The sequence below is a fragment of the Chrysemys picta genome, chromosome 12, assembly GCF_011386835.1.
Source record: "Chrysemys picta bellii isolate R12L10 chromosome 12, ASM1138683v2, whole genome shotgun sequence".
Taxonomy (NCBI): Eukaryota; Metazoa; Chordata; order Testudines; family Emydidae; genus Chrysemys; species Chrysemys picta.
Genome location: NC_088802.1, coordinates 2712862 through 2739712, shown reverse-complemented (window position 1 = coordinate 2739712; position 26851 = coordinate 2712862). Strand labels below are relative to the sequence as shown.

Here is a 26851-nt window from a genome sequence, read left to right as displayed (position 1 = left end):
TTAATGAAACTGAGATTGTCATGTATCCTCTTGACTCCAGGAGCTGGGGCTTTAAGAAACACATCAGTTGTTACAAAACTCATGATAGAATCAAGAATTGGCAACACTGAATGTTAGTGATACATAATGGCATTGAAAAAATGCTACACATAATTCTATTAACAAAATAAAACATGTTCCTCCTGGAGAGAATTCCGAGTTGGAATGGAAACAAGAGAGTCATTTTCAGTTAGTTCTGATTTATACCAGTGTACAGGAGATCAGAGAGGCTGATGTCTGTGCAGAGACTTGGACTGGCTTGCAGGAAGTATCAGCACCTCAGGCAATTCTCTGCTAACCCTGATTTAGAAACTGATTATTAAAGGGACAGTCACCTTAACTAGTTAGTTACAAACTCCAGGGTTCAGTGTGTGTTCACACAGCAACTTTTCTGCCATGCTGCCTGACCCTGTGTGTAATAGGCTAGGAAGGATGAGATTTTGTTGTTGGTAAATGTTTGTAAACATCAATGTCATCATACAGACAAAATATAGTTTTATAAATAATAGTTGAAATGTACAGGTAGGCAAGGTAAGAAAAATGCTGCTTGAGTTTGATTTAAGGATATTTATTTTTTATGCTTTGACATGTGATGTTGACAATTTGTGTTTTAATGATAATAAAACTAACTTTTTGAATCTCAACATCTGTCATTAAATAATTGTCTGCCCCTCCTCGATAATTTCCCATAACTGTGAAAATTTAAATTGATAAAAATAAAAAAGCTTAAAAATAAACATTGATATTATCTATTAAAATTTAGATAGATAGATAGATAGATAGATAGAGGGGGGTGGATGGGGAGAGAGGGGGGGTGGATGGGGAGAGAGAGAGAGGGGGGGGTGGATGGGGAGAGGGAGAGAGAGGGGGGGTGGATGGGGATAGATAGATAGAGGGGGTTAGGGTGACCAGACGTCCCGATTTTATGGGGACTGTCCCGATATTCGCTTGTTTGTCCTGTGTCCCGACCGATGTGTGGTCGGGACACTGGACAAACAAGCAATTTTGCCCTCCTGGAAGGGCTCTTGCCCCCCCCACCCCGACTCCGCCCCCTTCTTCCCCCATTGGCTCCCTCCCCAAATCCCCACCCTGGCCCCGCCTCTTCCCCAAGCATGTGGCATTCCTCCTCCTTCCCAGGCTTGCTGCTGTAATGGCGGGGCAAGCTTGGAGGGAGGGGTGGTGGCCGGCTTCCAGTTCCTGGAGCTGGTGAGTACGAGCTCCGGGCTGGCAAGGGGGCCTGGCAAGGGGGCTGCTCCCCCAGGAGGTAGACAGGGGGGCTCTGGACCCCGGCAGCGGCGGAGGAGAGCGGCTCGGGGCCGCACGAGTGGCCATGTAAAGTTTATCGGCTTGGAGGGGACCCCGGCCAGCTCCTTGCCCCTGTAGGGGAGTAGCATCCCCGCCCCACGCCAGTATGTTGCGCCGGCTGCCGCAGGCCAGGTAAGGAGCCGAGTCGCCCCCTCCCCCCTCGTCCTGGCTCCTCAGCTGAGCCCCCCCCCCCCCGTCGCCCTCCTGGGGGAGCAGCCCCCTTGCCAGCCCCCCTTGCCCGCCCGGTGCCCGTACTCACCAGCTCCAGCAGCTGTTCGGGGGACGGACCCTGACTCCTGCTCGGAGCAAGGACCTTCCGCCGAATTGCCGCCGCAGATCGTGATCGTGGCTTTTTTTTGTTTGGCTGCTTGGGGCGGCCCAAACCCTGGAGCCGGCCCTGACGAATGGGACACACATCTGTGCCGTTCAAAGATAAAGGAGTTGAGGCAGGCAAGGGAGGCGAACTCTCTGGTGCTGTGCCAAAGACCTGCCACTTCTACAAGGAGCTGGACACCATCCTCAGAAGTGACCTCACCTCCACCTCTGAGAGCCCATAAGTACTTTGGGCAGGGGGTGGCTGGAGACAGCAGCCAGCGGACTCAACCCCAAGGACAAAGTGGTGGACAAGGAAGTGGAATTGGAGGATGAGGTGGGTCATACGACAGGGTCGTCTGGTAATTTGGTGAGCCAGGATCTCTTCTCGTCTCCTGAGGGATCAAGCCAGTCCCAGCACTCTGCCTCTGGCATGCATGATGCAGGAGAGGGGAACTCCAGTAAGTGCCCATTTTGATTTGATACTGCTCGGTTACATGGGGTAGCGCTGTCCTTTGCTTCATTGTATGCTAGAAGTGGGTTAAGGGATAGAAATGTACAAGACAAGCAGGACTGATTCTTTTCTCATTTGCATCAGTTTTACACTGGGGAGACAAGATTTAAGAGCATATTTCCGAATATTGTGAGGAACATAAACCAAACAGGAAAAACAAAAACAAAAAGTCTTCCTTCTTCGTACCCCAAGAAGCAGTGAAATAAAAATGGCGCATGTTCCTAGTTCTTAAGTAATCTCTCTCTTTGCAAATTCATCAGGTTTGCTACAAATCCAGTTCCTCTGTGTGTAGCACTTTGAACTGCTGATGGTGTTTTTGTACATATAGGCGCATTCTCCTCCTCCTCCTCCTGTTTGAACCCTGCAAAAAAGTAAGAGCAACGAAGCTACAATCAGTCAGGGATCAGACCGTTCTTTCCCATCTCAGAAGGCCTCTGAGAGGATGAAATTGACCTCTCTGTAGGAGGCCATTACAAGTAGATTGTGAATAATGGATTTTTCAGTTCACTGGCGATTCCAAAAAACTGACCAAAAAAAAAAAAAAAAACGACATTTTTCTACCTGAAAACGACATTTTTCAAAGATTTTGGAGAATCAGAAAGTCAAAGAAGTTAGTTTTGTGTCAAAATGTTTTGTTTGGCAAAACTGAAACACTTCATTTTGATTCTGACCATTTTAAATGTTTTTAATTGTTTTGGTATTAAAGGCAATTCCAAAATAAAAAAGTTGTTTCAAATGATAAATCAAAATATTTTGATTTTTTTCATGATTCTCTCTCTTTTTTTTAACTGAAACAATTTTGTGAAATCGACATGAATTCACAAACCATTTCAGTGTAGCTGAATCTGCTATTTGGTAACAAGTTTTGTCTGAAAAATTTCACTTAGTGGTAATTACAAGGCCGATGAACTACTTAAGTCTTTTCTGCAACCTCGCTGACGATGGAATTTCTCCCCGGTATTAACATCTCCCCTGTTAGTTCTACCCTGTGGAGTCAGCACAGAATTTGAGTCCAAGTCCTAGTGAAAATATTGAATTATTGCACAAGCAGACTAAGAACCAGTGATTATTTCCAGTAGATCAGTCTGAATTCAGCCTTTTAGTTGTGTGGAACTTCCACTCCACATCTTGGCAGTGTGAATGGACCAGCCCTCTGCTCCCAGTCTTAGGTCTGTATCTAACCCCCACCCCCATAGTAACAGAGCACCTCACACTCTTTAATGTATTGATCCTTACAACTCCCCCGCTTTTATCCCAGTTTTGCAGATGGGACACAGAGAGGCTAAGAGACTTGATCAAGGCCATACGGGAGTCTGTGGCAGAGCAAAGAATTAAGCCCAAGTCTCCTAGTGTCAGGTCAGTGCTGTAACCATTGGGCCATCCTTCCTGCTAAGGGAGCAGCTCTGGTCTCTGTGAGCCCACACGGCCTTTGAGAATCAGCCAGAGCCCAAAGGGAAGGAAATGCTCTGACTGATGCTGGAGGGGCACTTGGACTGTGCATTTGCCAATGAAGGTGCTGGAGTGATTTACGGGGGAACTCCCAAGGACTGTAGGAGGAGTCTCCATCCGTCCCACAGCAAAGGCTGGGAGTTTAGAACCGACCCACAGACAGGGGAGCCCCCACCTCAGCTGCCTGTGACCCAAGAGAGTGAAAAGAAAGAAAATGACTCACGGGTCATTGAATACTGAGCCATTGGGCCACTTCCAGGGCTGGCCCGGTTCCCTCCTGAGGCTGATCCAGGGATCAAGGTAGCCTTTGTGTCGCATCAAGAAATCCTGTTAAAGAATGCAAAGGGGAAATAGACTTTACAAACCAATCCTCTTGGACTCATCCTTCCCTCCCTCTGAAATCTCTCCCTACTCAGAGTCATAGGCCCTGCTTCTCCCTGATGCTAAGGCAGGGCAGTGTAAAAGGGCCTCAGCATCACAGAGAACTCAGACCCTAGATCCTAAGGCTGAAAGGGATCATCAGATGTTCTAGCCTGACCTCCTGCATCACAAGGACCAGGGGATTCTACCCAGTGACTCCTGCATCCAGCCCCTAACTTCTGGCTGAGCTAGAGTGTGTCATTCAGAAAGTCACCCACACTTGATTTAAAGACTGCAAGTGACAAAGAATCCACGACCTCCCTCCGGAAGCTGCTCCCAGGGGTAATTAACCACTGACAAAAAGACATGCCTTTCTTCCAGGTTGACTGTATCTAGTTTCAACACCTCTGGGTCTTCCTCTTCCTTTGCCTGCTAGACTGTTCTAGTATCTGATGTTCTCTCCCTGTATAGCTAAGGCCAACGCTGAGCCCTTTTGAAAATCCTGCCCATATTCCCCTTGTGCCTCAGTTCCCCATCTGTAAAATGGGGATAATAATCTCTTTGCCTGTTGTGCATATTTAGAGTGAAAGATCATCAGCACAGGGACTGTCTCTCCGTGTGTGTCTGTGCAGCGCCCAGCACAACGGGGCCCTGATCTCAGCTGGGGCAGGGACTGTCTCTCCCTGTGTGTCTGTGCAGCGCCCGGCACAACGGGGCCCTGATCTCAGCTGGGGCAGGGACTGTCTCTCCCTGTGTGTCTGTGCAGCGCCCGGCACAACGGGGCCCTGATCTCAGCTGGGGCAGGGACTGTCTCTCCCTGTGTGTCTGTGCAGCACCCGGCACAACGGGGCCCTGATCTCAGCTGGGGCAGGGACTGTCTCTCCCTGTGTGTCTGTGCAGCACCCGGCACAACGGGGCCCCGACCTCAGCTGGGGCAGGGACTGTCTCTCGCTGTGTGTCTGTGCAGCGCCCAGCACAACGGGGCCCCAATCTCAGCTGGGGCAGGGACTGTCTCTCCCTGTGTGTCTGTGCAGCGCCCAGCACAACGGGGCCCTGATCTCAGCTGGGGCAGGGACTGTCTCTCCCTGTGTGTCTGTGCGGCTCCCGACACAATGGGGCCCTGATCTCAGCTGGGGCAGGGACTGTCTCTCCCTGTGTGTCTGTGCAGCGCCCAGCACAACGGGGCCCTGATCTCAGCTGGGGCAGGGACTGTCTCTCCCTGTGTGTCTGTGCGGCTCCCGGCACAATGGGGCCCTGATCTCAGCTGGGGCAGGGACTGTCTCTCCCGGTGTGTCTGTGCAGTGCCTGGCACAACGGGGCCCTGATCTCAGCTGGGGCAGGGACTGTCTCTCCCGGTGTGTCTGTGCAGCGCCCGGCATAACGGGGCCCTGATCCGAGTTGAGTCTCACTGCTACAGAGCAAGTAAGTATAATTTTTATTTTGCATTCAGAAATGGCTTCACCATGTTTTGGGAGTTAGCAGCTGCCTCATTCAAAGGAGTTTTATTCTTTTTCTCCTGGGCTGAGACAACTTTAATCTGTACCTAAAATCATTTCTATTTTTTTTCATCACCTTTTCCTGCAGGGTGTCAAGCCAAGCCAAGGAGGCACTGTGGGAAGAGCAGGAATGTTGGCTTGAGGTCCAGTCTGCTTCATCCTCAGAGAAAAGGTAACATTTTCCATGGTACCCAATCCAGTTTTCAGGGCAGCAGGTGGCAGGGCTGTCCGGAGGAGTCACATTGGCCTTTGGTACTGAAAAGTAAAAAGGGGTAAGAGCATCTTTCTCCCACCCCACCTGAATCAGAGGGAAAAACCCTTCAGACACAGGCTCCAGAATGTCTGGTGGCTGCTGCAAGGGACTAAAAGTATCAGCAATAAAACAGGGTGAGATTTATAGAGAGAAATGATCCCAAAAGCAAAGTCAAGCTCCCACTTTGAAATCAGATTGTGTGATAGCATCCCCTGGACTGTACAGCGAAAATGCCCATCTATCAAATTTATTCACAGACACAAACTCTGGGTGTTACCTTCAGGGCAGGGGTGTTGAACAGTTTTCCTATTTAGGGCAGGACTCTCAAAACTGCTCAGTGCTGGGCTAACGCTGCTCCCATGGAAGTCAACGGTAATTCCCACACGCACACATACACCCCCCAAAGTATTGCTGTGACCTGCATGGCACAGTCAGATTCTGTAACAATCATTAAATAATAATAAAAATACCTAGTCCTTATATAGCTCTTTTAAACCATCGATCTCAAAGTACATTACAGAAGAGGTCAGTATCATTATCCCCATTTTACAGATGGGGAAACTGAGGCCCAGATATGCCAGATGACTTGGCCAAGATCATCCAGTTGCAGAGCTAGGATAGAACCCAGGGCTCTTGAGAGCCAATCACTCTAACCACTAGACAACATGGCCTCTCTGTAGCCACTCAGCTTTCACCTTTTTAAAAACATCACATTCTAGCCTTCATGGTAGCAAAGAGCCTTCCAAATGTGTCCCAAGCCAATCCACGCTGCAACAGCTGCCTGAGTTTACAGAGAGCTTGAGACAGTGGATCTGAGAGGGGAGAAGCTGCCCTGAATGTAACAGCCACAGCAACATTGCCTGAGTCTGCAGAGAGCCTGAGCCAATTGCTCTGAGGTGTTTGAGTTGCCCTCACAGTCAATTAATCACTTGTCGTTGTGAGAGTTTAGGGTGAACACTGCAATGTTAAATACCAGCATTAACTATTTAATTGTTTGTCATTTCAGCAGATAGAATAAGAATGGTTTGGGAGTGAAAAAGAAGGTTCCTCACCTTGCAGGAACGGAGGTTCTTCGAGTGCTGTCCCTGTGGGTGCTCCACTCCGGGTGACGGTGGGCCCCGGCGCCGTTGATCTGAGATCTTCAGTAGCAGTGCCTGGTCGGGACGCATGCACTCAGCTGCTGTCTCGCAGTCTCGTTAGAGTCTGCCTGAGCAGGCACGTCCTGCACCCCTCTCAGTTCCCTCTCTACCAAGGAGAAGTCAGAATAGTACTCCAAAGTAGAGGGGAGGAGGACCGGGAGTGGAACACCCACAGGGACACATCTCGAAGAACTGCAGTTACTGCAAAGGTGAGTAACTTCCCTTCTTCAAGTGCTGTCCCTGTGGGTGCTCCACTCCAGGTGAATGTGAAGCAGTACCCACTATGGCTGGTGGGACTTTGGAGTTGTAGCAGTGACAACTGTAGACAGTACTGTGTGGCCTACTATGGTGTCTGCCGTGGTATCCTGCGTGATAGCATAACGTTTGGTAAATGTCTGTTTGGATGTCCACATGGCCACCTTACAGATATCAGGAATAGGTATGTTACGGAGGAAGACAACAGATACTGACATAGCTCGAGTAGAATGAGTTCTGAGGCCTTCGGGCGGTTGGGCATTCTGAATGCAGTAACAGGATCTGATGCAGTCAGAGATCCACTTGGAAAGGCGTTGCTTAGAGATGGCCGCACCCTTCGATCTCTCGGTAGTGGAGACAAGTAGCCGCGGGGATTTACAAAATGGTTTAGTCCTGTCTAGATAAAAGGCGATTGCTCGTCTGACGTCGAGGGTATGTAGAGCAGCTTTGTGTGGAGTCTCATGAGGTTTGGGATAGAATGCAGGTAAGTATATTGGTTGGTTAAGGTGGAAGGTGGACACCACCGTAGGGAGAAATTTAGGGTGTGGGTCGCAGGGTGACTATCTTTAGAGAAAGTTGTGTAGGGAGGATGGGCCATCAGAGCGCTTATTTCACCTAATCTCCTTGCTGATGTTATAGCAACCAAGAAAGCTACCTTCATAGGCATGTGGAGAAGAGATGAGGTAGCTAAGGGCTCGAAGGGAGGTTTCATAAGACCGCGAAGAACTAGGTTGAGATTCCAGGAAGCTGCCGATGGATAAATCTCAGGGTAGAGATTTTGCAGGCCCGTGAGAAAGCGTTTTATTGTGGGGTGGGCAAAGAGTGAATATCCGTCCAGCAATTAATGGAAGGTGGTGAGGGCCGCGAGGTGTACTCTGATGGAGCTGAGCGAGAGCCTGTCCTGTTTTAGTTTCAAAAGGTAGTCTAGGATGTTGGGGAGGGTCACGGTATGGGGTGTCAAGTGTTTATGGGAGCACCACACGGAGAAGCGTTTCCACTTTTGCAGGTAAGTCTTATGAGTGGAGTCTTTTCTACTATGCAGGAGAACATACCGGACTTGCTCAGAACAGGCTAGTTCGTAGGTCTGGAACCATGAAGGAACCACACCATCGGGTGGAGTTTCTGGAGCTGCAGGTGAAGAAGCTGGTCATTGTCCTGAGAAAGCAGATCTGGTCTGTTGGGGAGGGTCCGTGGAGGACGGATGGACATGCGGAGCAGGTAAGGATACCATGTCAGTCTTGGCCAAGCTGGGGCAATAAGTATGACCCGGGCCTTGTAGTCTGTGATCTTGCACAGGACCCTGGGTATCAGAGGGATCGGTGGAAAGGAATGTGACCCGATGTAACATGTATTTGTATATAACGCGGTAAAGCAGTGCTCCGGGGGGGGGGGGGGGGGTAGGGCTGCACTCTCCGGCGGATCAAAGCAAGTTCGATATAACGCGGTTTCACCTATAACGCGGTAAGATTTTTTGGCTCCCGAGGACAGCGTTATATTGGGGTAGAGGTGTATTTCTGTGTCTTTGTACTTGTTTCCTTCAGTTACCGGGGAAGAGGTTCAGCACTGCCCTGAGTCCCGTCTTCAGCTGAGGACGGTTGAGAAGGAACTGAGGGGGGTGCGGGACGTGCGCGCTCAGGCAGACTCTAACGAGACCTCAAGACAGCAGCTGAGCGCGTGTGTCCTGACGAGGCACTGCTACCGAAGATCTCCGATCAATGGGACACACCGTCACCTGGAGTGGAGCACCCACAGGGACAGCACTCGAAGAAGAACCCCTGGGTTCTTTTGAGTAGAGAACTGCTGCAGGGGAGGAAATGCAGAGGGAAGAAAGGAGCAGAGAAATAACCACAGGAAAGGGGAAGCGAAACAGAGAAACGAGGATGGGAGAGGAAAAGCAACAAAGACCAGGAATAGCAGCAAGGTCCCCCACTCAGTGCTGCTGAATGTGACAGTAAGTGACTGACTTAGCAATACATCATGACAATAATCAAGACTTTGTTAGTACAAAAAGGCCAGATTCCACCTCGATCTCTGTTCAGACCTACCACTGGCATCATTGGGAGACCAGCTGTAGACCATAATTAAACATGAAATTTGGCTCTCTTCTGCCAATGCGTTTGACATCCCTGCTTTAAGATACATGCAGTTTAGATAATCAATCACTGGGTGTCACTGTTGCCTTGCTGTAAACATAAGATGCAAGAGGAGGACTTCATAGGGGCGGGGCACAGACTGAATCAGACCAGGGGTCTATATATTGCACTTCTGTGCATGTTTAACCCTCCGAGGCTCTGTTCTGGCTGGACTGGCAATAGAAGGAGCAGGAGGCCCCACAGCAAGGCGGTGGCGTTGTAACTGCAGCTGATGTGCGTGAAACCAGAGAGGACAGGGCACGTCATTAGGACAGTTCTAGGTCGGAATGGAACACACAGAGATGGGTTACACACTCACCTGACCAAGCAATCACTGCGATAAGGAGAACCGCAAGTACTGTAGCTACGACAGCAGCTACGATCTTCCACGCACCACGTCTCCTGACCTTGGAGTCAAACCAGTGACCTATAAAAGAAGCCATCAATACTCACTGGGCTGCTCTACAGGTAAAGGTGGGTCACTGGGCATAGGAACATAGGACTTGTCAGACTGGATCAGACCATCGGGTCCATCTCGTCTGCTGTCCTGTCTCTGACCACGGCCGACACCAGCTGCTTCAGAGGAAAGGGCAAGAACCCTGCGGTAGGAGATATGAGACAATGTGCCCCAGGGACAATTCCCTCCTGACCCCATTAGCTAGAGGCTGCCTTTCACCCCGAAGCAGAAGAGATGGACAAACCATCACCATGAAGCCTGACCCATTTCTAGGAATCACCCTGCTTTGAAATCGGGATAGTCTCCCGTCTCCCCTCGCAGAGGCAGAGTTCTGAACATTCCCCACCCACTTCTACCTTCTGTAGGACGTCACTGTGGGCTCAGGAGTCTTTAACCCACTCAGGATTTTCATGAGTGCCACGGGCAGGCCTGACCTCCTCCCAGATCTTCAGGGGTGGATCTGGGACGGGAAGGTTGCAGAGCCTATAGGAGGACTGCACTGTGCCTGTCTTGCATCTGAAATGTAGGTACATCTGGGCTGCCTGTCCCCGCTCCACCTTCTTACAGCTAAGAGGTGAAGACGCAGAGCTGGCAGACTAGGAGCAGCGCTGGGGTCTGTGCCGCTTTTACACACACACACACACACACACACACACACACGGAGCGCAGCTGCTGCTGAAGCCTGGCCTGGAGTGTCAGCTGCTGGATTGGGAGCCCGAACTTGTGCTTTGTTCAGAGTTACGAACAACCTCCATTCCCGTAACCCTGAGGTTCTACAGTACCAGCATTTCGAAAAGTGGCAACCCCAGGCATGACCTGGGGCAGCGGGGGAGGGGGCCCAAGAGGGCGCTAAGCCCCTGCCTGGGGGCTGCTGCGGAGCCTGCGAGTTCGGGGTGAAATCACTTCCCTGCCCCTCCACTGCAGTGCTGATCTGGGGGGCAGAGAGGCTCCCCCGTGCTGCGTGGGGCGCCAGGCAGCTTTGGCACACACAGAGCTGGGCTCCTGGGCAGCGCCCCATGCGGGAGGGTCTCGGGCTTTCCCATGGCGCCGGCCCAGCCAGAGGCAGCGGGGGAGGAAGGAGCCCCCCGGCCAGGCTGCAGGTGTGCTAAGTGCTCCCCCCAGCGGCTGGGTCTCTGCACAGCACTGGGAGTGGGTCGTGCCGCCCTGGGGGAATATGGACAAGCAGCGGGGCTGGGGAGGGACAAAGGGCAAAGCAGCGAGAGGGAGAGCTGGGGGAGGGGGCAGCGAGGAGGGAAGCATGTAAAGGGCAAAAGAGGCAACATGTGGGGTGGTCATGTGACCCCCAACTTTTAAATTGTGTCCCCAACACACACTATCAACAGTTACGTGTCGCCTCTGGTCTCAACATCTACATTCAATAAGTGTCTGACTGCCCCATAATTTCCCGCAACCACGAAAATTTTAAAATGGATTAAAAATAAACATCGATATCACCCGTCACAATCATAAAAAAATAAAAATCGAATTCTGCCAAGCCTAATGTTAAGCATGTGCCTGAGAGCTTTGCCGGACAGGGGCCTTAGTGCTGAAGATCCCAAGTTCAAAACCCGCTGCTGACCAGTGTGTGTGGGGGAGTAATTATAAAACAAAATAAAACTTTAAAACTGTGAAATATACAGAAGAAAAGGGCTTACCTGGCCTACGATGTACCACCTGTTTCTTGTCAAGCGGATTTAAGGTACCACTGCCATTCAGGAATGAAATGTCTGGGACAGGCTCAGACATTGAATATTCAGCAGCTGAAACAAATATTTGTAAAGCAAATATTTAGCTATTTGTGCACAGATCAGTGCATTTGTGCAATTATCTGCATCTCTCTTTGCTACAGGAAGGGACTGATTCCTCCTTTTGTTGAGCCTGAAGGACCGTGCTTGGCAAATCCACTGTCTTTAAGGAGGTCTGCGATTGTCTTTGGATCAAAGAGTCACTTGATGGGAACCACTAGCAGCTTTCAGCATAACAATTTAGTAACAAAATACCCCAAAGATCACCCTTTACCTCTGTCTCCTTCTGGCTCAACATTTCTGAAGTCAGTTAAATTATTCTGTCTGTCAGGAGGGACAACTTCTTGCTTCTGACAGCTGTAGAGAAAAAAATATATATAGATACATTCTGTTGTTTGTTATTGTGTGACAGCTGGTTGAGAATTCAAATTTTGACAATAAAGTGTGTGTGCCTGTGTGTGTGTGTGTGTGTATGTATGTATGTATGGGGGTGGGTGTGTGGTCGGGGGAGAATTTTTGTTGTTTTCCCCTAATTTTTGATTAAATTTAGAGCTGGTCAAAATATTTTAAAGTCTTTATGAAAACTTTGCTTGGAAAGTTGACCAAAAAAAAAAAATCCCAGAGAAATCTCCTGCCACACACAATTTTTACGCCATTTTTCAACCAGATCTACGTTGTTTCATGTAGTCAACACAAAGTATGTGGGATGCTGAAAAACTTCACTTCAAAAGGTTAAGGCCAGTTGTGTGTCCAGCAAGACTCAGCAGTGCAGGGAAGGGACATAAGTAGAATTGGTCAAAAGTTTTCCAACTGAACAATCGGAAAATGCTGGGTCAACAAAATCAAAATGTTTCACAGAACTGTGTTGATTTTGTCAAAATTTTCTATGGGAATGATTGAAAATTTGCATTTTGTTCAGAATATATTGCAGAATCACAGAAATGTAGGGCTGGAAGGAATCTCAAGGGTCATGTACTCCATCCCCCTGTGCGGAGGCAGGAACAAATAAACCTAGACCATCCCTGTCCAACCTGTTCTTAAAAACCTCCAATGATGGGCATCCCACAGCATCTCTTGGAACCTTATTCCAGAGCATAGCTGTCCTTACAGTTAGAAAAGAATTCGCATTGTATTATGTTATATACATGATAAAGTCTAAAGAAAATGTTCTGTCCTTCCTGAAATGTTTCTTTTCAAGAAGGTTGTTTTGATATTTCCAAAATGAAATATCTCAGACATTTTCTTTCACAGTCAATTTTTAAATTTCAACTTCCCGTTCCAATTTGGAACAAAGACCAATTTTGAAATCTCAGTATTCCCCACAGTTTGGAAATTCCATATTTCAACCAGCTCTAGACATAGGTTATTGATGCTTCTCTACTCTGAAAAGTGATGCTGTAAAATTCTCACTCAAAAAAAGTCTGTTCCTGGGATGTACCAGAGTCAGAGCCGTTCACTTCAATGGCTAGAAAAAAATTGTATTGCATCTTACTTCTGTTAGCCCCATAGAATACAGTTCCAATAATGGGCATGGATAATCAATAATGAATATTATTATTCAGATGTCTCTTTTGTGTTGTATATGGGTAAACAAGGAAGACAAAGCTGGAACTCAAGCAGAATGGAAACCTGTTTGAGTCTATAGTTGTGGCTCTTTAATACATTTTTCCTATTTAAGAAAGACTGATTCTATACATCATGGTGATTCTGTACCTCTACAGACCACCAAACCAAGAAGAAGAGGTGGATGAGGGTTTTTTTAAAAAAACTAACAAAATCATCCAAATCATAAGACTTGGTGGTGATGGGGGACTTCAACTACCCAGACATCTGTTGGGAAAATACCACAGCGGGGCACAGATTATCCAACAAATTCTTGGAATGTATTGGAGACAATTTTTTATTTCAGAAGGTGGAGAAAGCTACTAGGGGAGAGGCTGTTCTAGATTTGATTTTGACAGATAGGGAGGAACTGGTTGAGAATTTCAAAGTGGAAGGCAGGTTGGGTGAAAGTGATCATGAAATGGTCAAGTTCATGATTCTAAGGAATGGTAGGAGAGAGAACAGCACAATAAAGACAATGGATTTCAAGAAGGCAGACTTCAACAAACTCAGGGAGCTGGTAGGTAAAATCCCCTGGGAAGCAAGTCAAAGGGAAAAAACAATTGAAGACAGTTGGCAGTTTTTCAAAGAGACATTACTAAGGGCACAAGAGCAAACTACCCCACTGCGTAGGAAAGATGGGAAGTCTGGCAAGAGACCAGCCTGGCTTAACCAGGAGATCTTCAATGATCTAAAACTCAAGAGTCCTACAAAAAGTCGAAACTCGGTCAAATTACAAAGGATGAATATAAACAGATAACACAAGTATGTAGGGACAAAATTAGAAAGGCCAAGGCACAAAATGAGATCAAACCAGCTAGGTACATAAAAGGAAATAAGAAAACATTCTACAAATACATTAGAAGCAAGAGGAAGACAAAGGACAGAGTAGGCCCGTTACTCAATGGGGGCAGGGAAGACAATAACTGAAAATGTGGAAATGGCAGAGGTGCTTAATGACTTCTTTGTTTCAGTTTTCACCAAGAAGGTTGGTGGCGATTGGACATCTAACAGAGACTGCCAGTGAAAATGAGATAGGATCAGAGTCTAAAATAGTGAAAGAACAAGTCAAAAATTACTTAAAGACAAGTTAGATGCCTTCAAATCACCAGGGCCAGATGAAATGCATCCTAGAATACTCAAGGAGCTGACTGAGGAGATAACTGAGCCATTAGCAATTATCTTTGAAAAGTCCTGGAAGACGGGAGACATTCCAGAAGACTGGAAAAGGGCAAATGTAATGCCCATCTATAAAAAGGGAAATAAGGACAATCTGGGGAATTACAGACAGTCAGCTTAACTTCTGTACCCAGAAAGATAATGGAGCAAATAATTAAGCAATGAATTTGCAAACACCTAGAAGATAATGAGGTGATAAGTAACAGTCAGCATGGGTTTGTCAAGAATAAATCGTGTCAAACCAACCTGATAGCTTTCTTTGACAGCGTAACAAGCCTTGTAGATGGGGGGAAGCGGTAGATGTGGTATATCTTGACTTTAGTAAGGCTTTTGATACTATCTTGCATAAACTTCTCATTAACAAACTAGGGAAATACAACCTAGATGGAGCTACTATAAGGTGCGTGCAAAACTGGTTGGAAAATCATTCCCAGAGAGTAGTTATCAGTGGTTCACAGTCATGCTGAAAGGGCCTAACGAGTAGGGTCCCACAGGGATCGGTTCTGGGTCTGGTTCTGTCCAATATCTTCATCAGTGATTTAGATAATGGCATAGAGAGTACACTTATTAAGTTTGTGGATGATACCAAGCTGAGAGGGCTTGCAAGTGTTATGGAGGATAGGGTTAAAATTCAAAATGATCTGGACAAACTGGAGAAATGGTCTGAGGAAAATAGGATGAAATTCAATAAGGACAAGTGCAAAGTTCTCCACTTAGGAAGAAACAATGAATTGCACACATACAAAATGGGAAATGACTGCCTAGGAAGGAGTACTGCGGAAAGGGATCTGGGGGTCATAGCAGATCACAAGCTAAATAGGAGTCAACAGTGTAACGCTGTTGCAAAAAAAGCGAACATGATTCTGGGATGCATTAACAGGTGTGTTGTAAGCAAGACACGAGAAGTAATTCTTCCGCTCTACTCCGTGCTGATTAGGCCTCAATTGGAGTATTGTGTCCAGTTCTGGGCGCCACATTTCAGGAAAGATGTGGACAAATTGGAGAAAGTCCAGAGAAGAGCAACAAAAATGATTAAAGGTCTAGAAAACATGACCTATGAGGGAAGATTGAAGGAACTGGGTTTGTTTAGTCTGAAGAAGAGAAGACTGAGAGGGGACATGATAAAAGTTTTCAAGTATATAAAAGGTTGTTACAAGGAGGAAGAAAATGGTTTTTCTTAACCTCTGAGGATAGGACAAGAAGCAATGGGCTTAAATTGCACCAACAGAGGTTTAGGTTGGACATTAGGAAAAAATTCCTAACTGTCAGGGTGGTTAGGTACTGGAATAAATTGCCTAGGCAGGTTATGGAAACTCCATCATTGGGGATTTTTAAAAGCAGGTTGGACAAATATCTGTCAGGGATGGTCTAGATAATACTTAGTCTTGTCTTGAGTGCAAGAGACTGGACTAGATGACCTCTCAAGGTCCCTTCCAGTTCTATGATTCTATGGCATAAAAGTATTGTTTAAGAGTAGGAGGGAGTATACAAGTAACAGGAAAGCGTGTGTGGTGAGATGGGAATTCCTGGCACATTGGTGAGGACTCATCTCTCCAGGAGAAGGGATTGGAGCCCCATTACAGAAGTCCAATGGACAATGTGCTTGAGAACAGACTGTAGGGAATGAACCTGAATTGTTCAGGATTGGTACAGGAAGGATGGACGAGCTATGATTTATATAGGAATTAGAGGTTGGAAGACCCTATGGATTGATCCTCTTAGTCCCTCTTAGCAGTCCCATCTTTAATCAATTCCTAACCCCTCTTTCCAACATAGGGCTCACCCACAGCTCACTGGTGTCAATGGAAGGACTCATGTTGATTTCAAGGAGTATTGGATCCGCCCTGTAGTGAAGTATGAGTGTGACGGAGAGGAGAAGACACTTACCTATCTGAGTTGAGTTTGCCATCCTAGAAAGGAAAGAAAACAAGTCACTCTATGGAGATCCCTTGTGATCTGCATCATTATTCACAGGTCGATTGTTACAGGAAATTATACATGGTTTGGTACCTTTGGCTGGGAATTTTCTATCTAGATTATATTTCAATTTTGGTGAAAAGTTTTGATTTTCTATTGGGAAATATTTTGTTTTGGGTTGGTTTGACACAACTTGAAACACTTCACTTTGATGAATTGAATCAAACCATTTTGTTTCGAGTCAGTTTAACATTAAACTGCATCTGCTAACATGCTTTGATTCTTTATGGGAGTTGTAGTTCAGGTGCCTCATGCCCATGTTCTCCCCTATGGGCCAGGCACCTTGGTTGGACTACATCTCCCATGAGGCACTGCATTCCCCCCTCTGACTGAGCCACATGGTGCATCATGAGATGTAGTCCCAAAAGGAGACCAGGCCCATAAGGGAGAATGGGGGCATGAAACACCCAAACTACAGTTCCCATGAGGCACTGCAGTCATCAAAGGCAGATGCAGTTTAATGTCAAAACTGACTCAAAATGAAATGTTTGGCGATTTCCAAATCAAAATTTTTCAGAAATTTCCATTTGGTGAAAATTTTTTGATATTTTGACTTTTTGTCTCGATTCAAGAGGAAAACAAATATGGAACTATCAAACAGAAATACGGACTTTCACTCGGCCCTACTTCAAACATTTCTAAGGGCCACATGTAGTATCTTATCACCTCCCACATAAAATCAATTTACACTGGTGACGTCCCTAGTGGACTCAAAGGGCAGATCCTCAGCTGGTGTAGACCATTGTAGCGCCACTGACTTCAATCCACTCTGACGACCACTAACGCCCATTCCTGGCACCTGTCTCCCCGAACGGCCACAGAATACAATACCTCATAGTCCAGCAGGCAAACAGAAGTGTCCTCTTGTTCAGGGCTGTCCGGCACATCCTCCGTTGGGTCTTCACCACTCACTTGGCTCTGAACCTCAGACGAGATGTTTTCAAGAGGACCCAATTCTGGAGCCAATTTCACTGGGAATAAGAGAGACTGAGACTCAGAACCATCGTTTGTGCCCCATTTAACAGTGAGCTGTTTGGAGCAGGGCCTGTCATTGCCACAAAGGGTCCCTGACCTGCTTGGCCTCCAGGCGCTACCAGAATCTAAATGTTAAACAATCAATAAGGAAGAGTTCCAGCCCAGTTCATTGCTGTGGTAGAATATTGTTACTATCGGCTCCCGAGGGCCAGTTACGCTGTTCCTGTGTTTTGGGGGCGAACAGGGGGCTGAGCATTAAGCTGTCTTTGCACTCCCTGTATTACGCAGGGGCTGCCCACTGTAGGATTAGATCAGGATATAAAGGGTTACAATAGCTTGGCTAAGGCAAATACATGCTCTGCAGTTTGTGTGAAGGGCAGGTCCTGTTAGCAGCGGTGAGGAGGCCTTGAAAAAATGTGACTTAGTTGGAAAAATTGGACCTGGAAGGTAATCGATAAGGTAGGAGGAAAAGTCTTTGGACTGCTCTAGGCTATGGTCTGCTCCCCATGGCCTCTGGGAAGCAGAGAATAGCCAGAGTACATTTTGGCCACATCCCTGATCTGCCCCCTGCTCTGGAGGCTGGGAGCAGGGCTGGCTAAAGCCTCATGCCAGCTCCACATTGGCTGGGGATTCTCAGAGGGCTATTTCTACTCCATTGAAGGCCGCTTTAAGCTTTATACCAAGGCTTGAGCGTGACTGGGAATCAAACTCTCAGTGATCACTACTGGGAACCACCCTCGCAAATATTTTAAAATTCAAAGAGTCACCGGGAATACTTACCTTTCATTAATTATTAGTAGTAGAAGCAGTAACATTACCGTCACAACTTTACCTCTGAAATTCTTCAGCAGACCATGCAGAACTTTCTGGCTTTCCGAGAGAGCCAACACACTACTCTCCAGTTCAGTCAGAGAATCAACAGGTGCCTCCTCTTCCCCTTTCACCTGCTCACACCTAACGCAGAAAGAACGAGGTTCCTGTTGGAATGCTCGATCGTAATTGCTGAATTCACTCAGCGGGAAGACAGGACACGGGGGCGAGCACAAGCTCTGAGCATGCTGGCCCGGTATGTTATTTAGAACACGTAACAATGTAAAGTTGGGAATTAAAAGGAACATGGAACACGAGGATTCCTCACCTGGGGCCCTCTTGCTCAACCCCTGTCTGGGCCTCCTGTCCTCAGTTCAGGGCCACTAGATGCTCAAGATGGTGATCGTTATTGAGCAGACTGTTCACCCTGTTGTCCCATATCATAAGACTAGTATTCAACCCCACAATAAGCAGCATCTTCATTCCTAGGATTCCTACTTTGGAGGAAAAACCAATTTCTAGGAATGGGGGTTAGGGAGGGAACTCCCTCTAGGGCAGGTTATCCCATAACTGGCCACTAGGGGGAGACTTGCATCTCTCTGTGAAGTAGCTGGCAGTGGCCACTATCAGAGACAGGATACCGGGCTAGATGGGCCTGTGGTCTGATCTGCTCTGGCAATTTCCACGTTCCTGTGATGCTTTCTCTGTTCCATCCTCTTAGCCATGAGGAGGATGAGGTGGGAGGGGCATTATACATTCCCAGCTGGGCTTTGCACCCTTTCCCCAGTATGATGAAGCATGAGGCTGACTAAGGAGACACGTACCTGCTTAAGGTGCTGTCAATGTCCTAGAAAGGGAAAAGGAAATAAAAAGAAACTCAGCTCATCAGCCACAAACCTGAAATCTCTGTTAGGCAGAAGACTCACTCTGCCTTTATTTTTGATTCCGATAGGAAGTTGGGCATGTTTGGAAACTTCATACGTAGCTCTGTTCTCTTCCCAGCTCTGCCAGTGCCCTGCTGGGTGACCTTGGGCAAGTCACTTCCCCTCCCCGTGCCTCAGTTTCCCCATATGTAAAATCAGGATAGTGCATTTTCTCATTTTCAAAAGTGATTTAAGTACTTAGGAGCCTAAATCCCATGGACAGTTGGAAATTTTTTGACTGGTCTTACCTTGAGGAGTTCAATCCCCGGCTGCTGGCACTTCTGATTTATCTCAGCTATGCACCGATCGAGAAGTAATAGCCCCTTAGTATTTTTATTCCTCGTCTTCCCAAGGTCCTGTATCGCGCCTTCCAGGCGGTCACATAGGAGATGCTCTCCCTGCTTCAAAACCTGGCGCACTTGCTTGAATTCAGACAAACTCTCCTGCTTCTGGTGTTCCAGCTGTTTCTGTCATGAACAGATATAAATGGGGCCGTGACATAAAGTGTAACAGGATTCCCAGGTCCCCCTTCCCAGTAGCAACTGCATTTCAGCTGTGAGCGACTGACCCCTGTTAAGACAGGGCAGATCCTACATCTGCATAGCCCTATGGCCCTTACACATCAAACTGGAACCAGTCTCACTTGGAGGTGTCTAAATACAGTTTTCAGCATAAGGTGCCTACCTGTGCGATTCTTCTAGGGAGCCTAGATCCAAAGGAGAGGGAATTCGAAACGCACTTATGAATTAGACCCCCAACTTCCACTGAAGGTACTTTTGAAAACTTTTACCTGTACTCTGGCCCCAAATCCCCAGTCCCAAGATTTTCAAAGTAAGAACCTAAAATTGGGCTCCTAAGTCAATATTTCATAGAGCGAGCTGGGAACTGTAATTTCCATTCCATGGGAAATTCTGACATTTTAAAAAAATCCATTTTGAATGGGAACGAAAACCCGAAATTTCAAAATTTCCTATGAAACAAACATTCTGAAAAACTGTGTTTTGACAGTGTCGGTTTGAAGCATTTACTTTTGATTTGAATATTATTTAAATATTATGTACCTGTATTGTACAGGGGCCAGGCAGGGAGCTGAGGGGGCAGGATGAAGCCGTTCCTCATGCCGGGTGAGGGCAGCTGAGCTAGCCAGAAATGTGCCAAGCCAGAAACATGCAGAGGCTGGGGGGGGGGCTCCGGCTCACGCGGCCCCTGTCCCCAGCAGCCAGGCCTGTGTGGGGAGTGGGCCACCGCTGCCTCCCCAGTCAGGTTCTTTTGCAGACAGACACTGCATTGCACAGAGGCAGCGACCCGGAGTGACCACCCTCACACGGTGGGAGAAGTAGCTCCATCCTTCTCCCTCTGCTCCCCGCCTGGGCCTGACTGCCGGGGACCGAGCCGGAAATGTACCAAGGGAAGGTGCAGCGGGAGAAGGACAAATCCTCTTCCTCTGAAACCCCCTGCAGGTAACTCTGGAAGGGAGAGTGCAGCGCCCTTAGGATGGGTGCAGGGTGGGGGGTCACTGGGGAAGGCGCTGGGAGCAGGGTCCCTCTGCTCAGCCAGAGGTAGGGGCGTTGCCTGCACCTCTCGCCCTGCTGAGGTGTCTGCAAGGGCACAGGAGCTCAGGGGAGACACTGGTGCTGTGAGTCAGCCAGGGCCAGCCCAGAAGCACATGGCCCCGCGCCTTTGCCCCAGCCCCCCAGGAGCAGGTGAGATTGGCTGCCCTGGTCCAGGGAGGTGGGGTTGGAAAGTTCCTCCCAGAGGCGACATGTGGGCAGTCACGTGCTCCCCCTTTACATTGTGCCCCTCCACTATCAGCACACATGAGCGATCTCTGGGTGCAATGCACTTAATCCACTGCCTACTCCAGGGGCTGGGAACGTGACTGGTGTGGCTTGCTGCACGGGGAGTACTCTGAGTCAGGGGGACTTTCTGCGCCTTTTAAGGCTCTGTCACATGGCCACGATGGCATGAGAACCAAGCCCAAGCACCTCACTGCAGTCTGAGTGCAGAACAAATGCAGATAAACTGTCCATGAGTAAACTGAGGCTGGAAATTAGGTTTCTAGCCACCAGAGGAGGTAGGTTCTGGAACAGCTTTTTAATAGGAGCAAGTGGGGACAATACCCTACCTAGTTTTAAGATGGAGCTTGATAAGTTTATGAATGTGATGGTGGCAGGAACCGGATTCAGTCACCCAGGAGGTCCCTATGTCCCTATGAACGTGTGCTCCATGCTTTTGTCCGGAGGTTCCCTGATGTAAACTCACTTGTGATCAAATATGCAGCTGAAACCAACATGAGAGGGGCAGTGAAAGCACAGGAGAGAGCCAAGCTGGGAAGCCACTGGGACGGGAGAGCTCACAGTAGGGGGGCTGTGGTGGAACAGGTTCCCACCCCATTCAGGAAGGATTTAAAGAGCTCCTCTGGGCACAGTCAGCCCCAACCCCACGCACCTCTGAGGCCTGTCAAACCCCCAAGGGGCTGCTCCTTAAAAGGGAGGATCGCAGTCTGAGGTGGCACCCAGAGGGAAGCAGAGCTAGAACTCCTTAGCCCCAGAGAGCAGGGGCTGCTTGCCCAGAAAGCTACTGAAGAGCATCTGGACCCTCTGGAGAGGTAGAGGAACCATCTTTACTTTGTTCTTTTAATTAGGCCGTGCGCACTCAGCCTGGGCCCCTCAGACACACCCAGGGGGTTAGGAGCCCAGCCCCACATCAGAGACCACTTATCTTTCGCCCTGTGAGGAACAGCGGGGGGAGCCTGGACAGGTTTGTGGGCTGCAGGATTATTTTGTTTGTATTTTTAACTTTGGACAAAAACAGAAGGTGGGGAGCTGCCGTCCTAAGACATACAGCCAAAGTACGCACCCCACACTGACTCTACGGCCAGGAAAGGACATCTGGGAGGAGAGAGATGCGCCCCCTCACCCCAAGGGGGCACCCTAGAGGTGCAGCCTATGACAGGGAATATTATTAACACTGGCGACTATTAATGATCAGGATGAAGAGTGGACGCTTACCAGTAGAGTTTGATATTTCCCTTCTTCAGCAGCTATCCGTCTCCCTCGCTCGTCTCTCACACTCTGAAAATGATTCCGATGACTCAGAAGTTGCTCCTGCAACAATCCCAAAGAAATTACTTCAGCTTTAAAAGTGACCTTAAAAACACCCATCGGCCTGAAATGTGGCTTGTCAAGGATCTGTGTTTTAATTGGGCGTGTGCCCCACACTGCTTCTTTATGATGGATAAAGAAAGCCTGGACGTGGAGGGAGATTTTTTTGGGGGGTGGATTTTTTTTTGGGGGGGGGGAGAATAGAAATATTAGGTGGGGGCTTCCTGTGATGGGGTGTTCAACCCACACTTGCCCTGAAGAGTGCCAATTAGCCAGACAGGCTCAGCTTACTGAATAAGGAGGGATCCCCACTGAGCAGGAAAGGGCTGGGCTGCGTTTATAGCAGACAGGGGGCTGCAGGGAAGGAGTCTGCAGTTACTCCCGGGGAGAAGGGAGGGGTGTTTGGGGGCTACAGGGCCAAAGCAGCCTCCAGTTACTCGCTGGCAGAAGAAAGTTTTGGGGGAGCCAGAAGGTTCGGAAAGGCAGGAAGGTCCAGAATGGAATGGACCTTGGTTGCTGATTAAAGGGGCCCTGAGCTGGAACCCGGAGTAGAGGGTGGGCCCGGGTTCCCCTCCCGGCTACTGGGGAAGTAGCACCGGCCGGGCAGCGAATGGGAAGGCAATAAAATAAATATATATATATATATATATATATATATATATATATATATATATATATATATATAATTAAAGCATACAGAGAACAGGCCTGTAGAAAGAATTAAAAGGGACCTAGAGGGGTAAAGACTGTCTATCCCTAGGCCTTCTACAAGTCCCCAACACCGGAAATCTTTATCAAACAAAACACTGGTCCTCCCCACCTCTCCACCTTCAACAGAAGCAGCTGCGACACGAGTTTTGGAATTTCTGATCACCCTACCCAGAGAAGGGAGAACCCTGTAGGAAGAGGCAGATAAAATAAGCCTGATTTCCTCCCCTGCACCCCTACTTTGCATAGTCACATACGCCTGTGAAAAATGGAGATCAAACGCTACTATTCTGATCCAGTAACATTTTACACCCACTTTTCTTCAGTGTAAATGACTAATGTGCAAAGCAGGGGGGAGTTGTGCCCAAATCAATCTAACCCCATCTCTGATTTCTACCCAAATACCCTACCTTAAACTCCTCTGCAGCCACCTCAATGGGAAGGACTGTGTGAGCTCTGTGTTCTCGAGACTCTCTGCAAACCCTGCAGATGAGGGTCCGGTCCTCTTTGCAGTAGAGCTTCAAATCGTCTTGATGTTTCTTGCATTCTCCTTCTAGGCGTCTCGCTATGCCCACCACCGCCTCCACCTGCTTGTTAGGTCTCAGCTCCGCCTCGGGGAGAGATTTCCTGCATTGGGGACACACTCCTGTGCCCGACGCCCCACAGCAGTCGGTGATACAGGCTTGGCAGTAATTGTGCCCACAGTCTAGAATCACTGGGTCTTTAAAGGGCTCCAGGCAGATGGGACAAACCAGCTCATCCCAGAGCTCTTCCCCCCAGTTCGTATCTGACATGGCTGCTGCGAAAAAGACGAACAAACTTTACTTTCACTTTTCTAATGTTTGTCGAGACTTGGAGCTGGCCTCCGCCCTTCCTGTAGCCTTTAGTGCAGTTAGTTAGTTCCTGATCTGTTGCAAGGGGGGGGAATAGCAGAGAGTTGCAGGCCCAGTAACATCTGCTGAAGCTGCTGCCCTCACTTGGATTAAAATCTGCTGCCTGCTGTTCACAGGGGCTAAAAGGGGGCTAAAAGGGTTGGGCAGAGTCTGAGCCGGGGGTGGAAACTGACTGTGTGTGTGGGTCAAACAGCTGGAGGCAGGGGCAGGAGAGGGGCAAAATTGAGAGAGGGGGAAGAGCCAGGTTAAGCCCAGGGGTGAGGGGCTCCCAGACGGTGGCAAAGGGCAAAACCCCAGCACAGGGGAGGGCAGAGGGGGAACAGTTACCCCGATGGGATGAAACACCTGCTATGTTTGCAAACAGTGGGTGGGGCAGAGGAACTTTTTTATTCCCCTCTCAAAGGACAAAACGTCACAGGACCCGCTTCCCAGGGCCGTGTCCTTAAGGGCACAGGGCGTCCCAATGCCAAGACATGGCAACTCCTCTCTATCTAAGGGCTTGTCTTCACTACCCGCCCGGATCGGCGGGTAGAAATTGATCTCTCGGGGATCGATTTATCGCATCTCGTCGGGACACGATAATCGATCCCCGAATCAACGCACATACTCCACCAGCCCAGGTAGGAGAAAGCGCCGTCGACAGGGGAGCCGTGGCGGTCGATTTGCCGCCATCCTCACAGCGGGGTAAGTCGGATCAGATACGTCGAATTCAGCTACGCTATTCCCGTAGCTGAATTTGTGTATCTGAAATCGATCCCCCCCGTAGTGTAGACGCAGCCTTATATAACGTACTGAGACGCTACAGGAGACTTGATTCAGAAATAGTTTTTACCCCTGCCCCCCCCGAAAAAAAACCCTGTGTCGCACAGTTTAAGTAGTTAAAAGAATCCCTTACCGTTTATATGTCTGTGTAAAGTCTCATAACAGTTCACAGATTTGTCTTATCTGCTGCTTCTAATTGTTTACTTTTTAAAATGTTATTTTTATTACTCTGAGCACGTCACCATATACCTTTGTCAGCATTGTGAACATGATGGAACCTTAGCATCACTCCTATACTTCATATCAGTCCTACATTCTTCATCATGTTACGCCTTTACATCTTACACTGGGCAGAAGACCAAGAAAGAACTGAACGGGCTTTTAGGTCTCTGTTCATTTTAAATTTCTTTTGGCAAAATCCATGCGGAAACCGACCTTTGTTTCTATTTCAAAATACACCTCGCACAGCAAACCAGAGCTTTCCAGAAAGTTGTAACAGACAAATTCTTCTTCCAGTGGGCAATTTTAATAGAGTGAACAGGAGAACACAAGCAGTTTGTCTACACAGGGAAAATGAATTATGTTAGAAAATATATTAACATATTTAAACGAACGCGGATACATATGACTTGTGGTTTTGCAAATCTCACTCACAAGTTTCATTGAAAATCAATGAGATTTAAGTCACTTGGGTTCTTTAGAAATTCCAGCCTTAGTATGTCGTATACACAGTAACGGCAGTATTTAAAATATATTAGTGGTTGTGGCTAGTGAATGGCCAGCTAACATGATTTTAAACACACGGTTCATCTAGAGCAGGGGTGGGCAAACTACGGCCTGGGGGCCGCATCCGGCCCTCCAGGCATTTTAATTCAGCCCTTGAGCTCCTGCTGGGGAGCGGGGTTGGGGGGGGGATTGCCCCACTCCATGTGGCCCCCAGAAGCAGCGGCATGTCACCCCCCCGGCTCCTACACATAGGAGCAGCCAGGGAGCTTCGCACACTGCCCCACCCCAAGCGTCGCCCCGACAGATCCCATTGGCCGGAAACCACAGCCAATGGTAGCTGTAGGGGTGGCACCTGCGGACGGGGCAGCACGCAGAGCCGCCTGACCACGCCTCTGTGTAGGACTCGGAGGGGGGACATGCCACTGCTTCTGGGAGCTGCTTGAGGTAAGCGCCACCCGGAGCCTGCACCCCGACCCCCTCCCATGCCCTAACTCCCTGCCCCAGCCCTGATCCCCTTCCTGCCCTCCGAACTCCTCGGTCCCAGCCCAGAGCACCCTCCTGCACCCCCAACCCCTCATCCCCAGCCCCACCCCAGAGCCCGCACCCCCAGAGAGAGCCCTCACCCCCCTGCACCCCAACTCCCAATTTTGTGAGCATTCATGGCCCGCCATACAATTTCCATACCCAGATATGACCCTCAGGCCAAAAAGTTTGCCCACCCCTGATCTAGAGAAACTGGAGCTGCAGTGCTTTAGAGGGAAAAATTAGATGTAGAGCTGTGTGAGTAACTGATTTTCTGGTTCACTAGTGCTTCTGAAAGCTTAGGATAAAAGTCCTTTCAGATTGACCCAAAACAAACATATTTTTTGAAATTTTTTGCTCACTGAAAAGTAAAAAAAAAAAAAAATCGTTTTGGGTAGAACAAAACATTTCATTTTTTGATTTCAGGCTTTCATCAAGATCATTCATGTTTTTTAGAATTGGGAAAAGTTTCTCAACAAAATTTCATTTTGAATCAAAAAATCAGAATGTTGTTTGGACATTTTCCAAACAAAACATTGTTTCTTTGGGGAGGTTTTAAGTTGAAACAATTTGGAGAATTTGACCCAAATTCGTGAAATGTTTCAGTCGACCCGAATCTGCATTTTCCTCATTAAAAGTTTGTTGCAGAAACCTGCCCAGCTCTAGCGAGAGGGTCCTGCTGCTTGTGAAAAGGCTCTTTGCCCTCTGGGAGCTCAGAAGCTCTGATAGCAAAGCACCTTAGGTGGGGGAAAATTTGGACACTTTCCTCTCTGGTGACAGGGGAACTGATGTGGGGGCCCAGAAATTGGAGCCATCTGTGGCATAGGTGCTGACTTCTGCTGGTGCTGGGGAGTGCTCAATCCCCCTCTGCCCCTAGCCCCACCCTGACTCCACCCCTGCCCCACCCCTCCTGCCCCTGTCCCCGCCCCCATTCCACCCCCTTCCCCAACTCCGCCCCCTTCCTGCCCCTATTCCAACTCCTTCCCCAAATCCCTTCCCCAGCCCTGCCCCCTCCCCGAGTGCGCTGCATTCCCGCTCCTCCCCCTCCCTCCTGGAGTTTGTTACACCACAAAACAGCTGTTTTGCAGCAGCGAGTGCTGGGAGATAGGCGGAGAAGCGGGGACGCAGTGCACTCAGAGGAGGAGGCGGACGTGGGGCGGGGCGGGGAGCTTGGCTGCCGGTGGGTGCAGAGCACCCACTAATTTTTCCCTGTG

The 26851-nt window shown here is 48.5% G+C and overlaps 1 protein-coding gene and 1 long non-coding RNA gene across 2 annotated transcripts in view; one reads left to right on the top strand and one right to left on the bottom strand.

Moving 5' to 3' along the window:
- Positions 1–26851, top strand: part of LOC135974903 (uncharacterized) — an 87941-nt gene that overhangs the window by 7402 nt on the left and 53688 nt on the right. The gene's annotated exons all lie outside the window — the stretch shown is intronic.
- On the bottom strand, positions 1581–23568 carry LOC101942607 (zinc finger protein RFP-like). Its single transcript, XM_005289332.4, has 13 exons — positions 23145–23568; positions 21934–22029; positions 19171–19389; positions 18824–18846; positions 18022–18143; positions 17046–17185; positions 16125–16147; positions 11731–11813; positions 11367–11471; positions 9574–9681; positions 5552–5730; positions 3843–3946; positions 1581–2531 (listed from the first exon to the last, which is right to left on the bottom strand). Exons 1-13 carry the CDS (start codon positions 23526–23528, stop codon positions 2399–2401), a joined length of 1719 nt encoding a protein of 572 aa, XP_005289389.2. The 5' UTR covers positions 23529–23568; the 3' UTR covers positions 1581–2398.

Excerpts from the sequence above, each read along its gene's own strand:
- LOC101942607 (XM_005289332.4), bottom strand. The coding sequence starts at position 23,528 with ATGTCAGATACGAACTGGGGGGAAGAGCTCTGGGATGAGCTGGTTTGT. Across the intron at positions 9,682-11,366 it reads GGTGGTACATCGTAGGCCAG|GTCACTGGTTTGACTCCAAG; the intron begins GTAAGCCCTTTT and ends CTTCTTTTATAG. Across the intron at positions 3,947-5,551 it reads TTGACACCCTGCAGGAAAAG|GATTTCTTGATGCGACACAA; the intron begins GTGATGAAAAAA and ends ATTCTTTAACAG.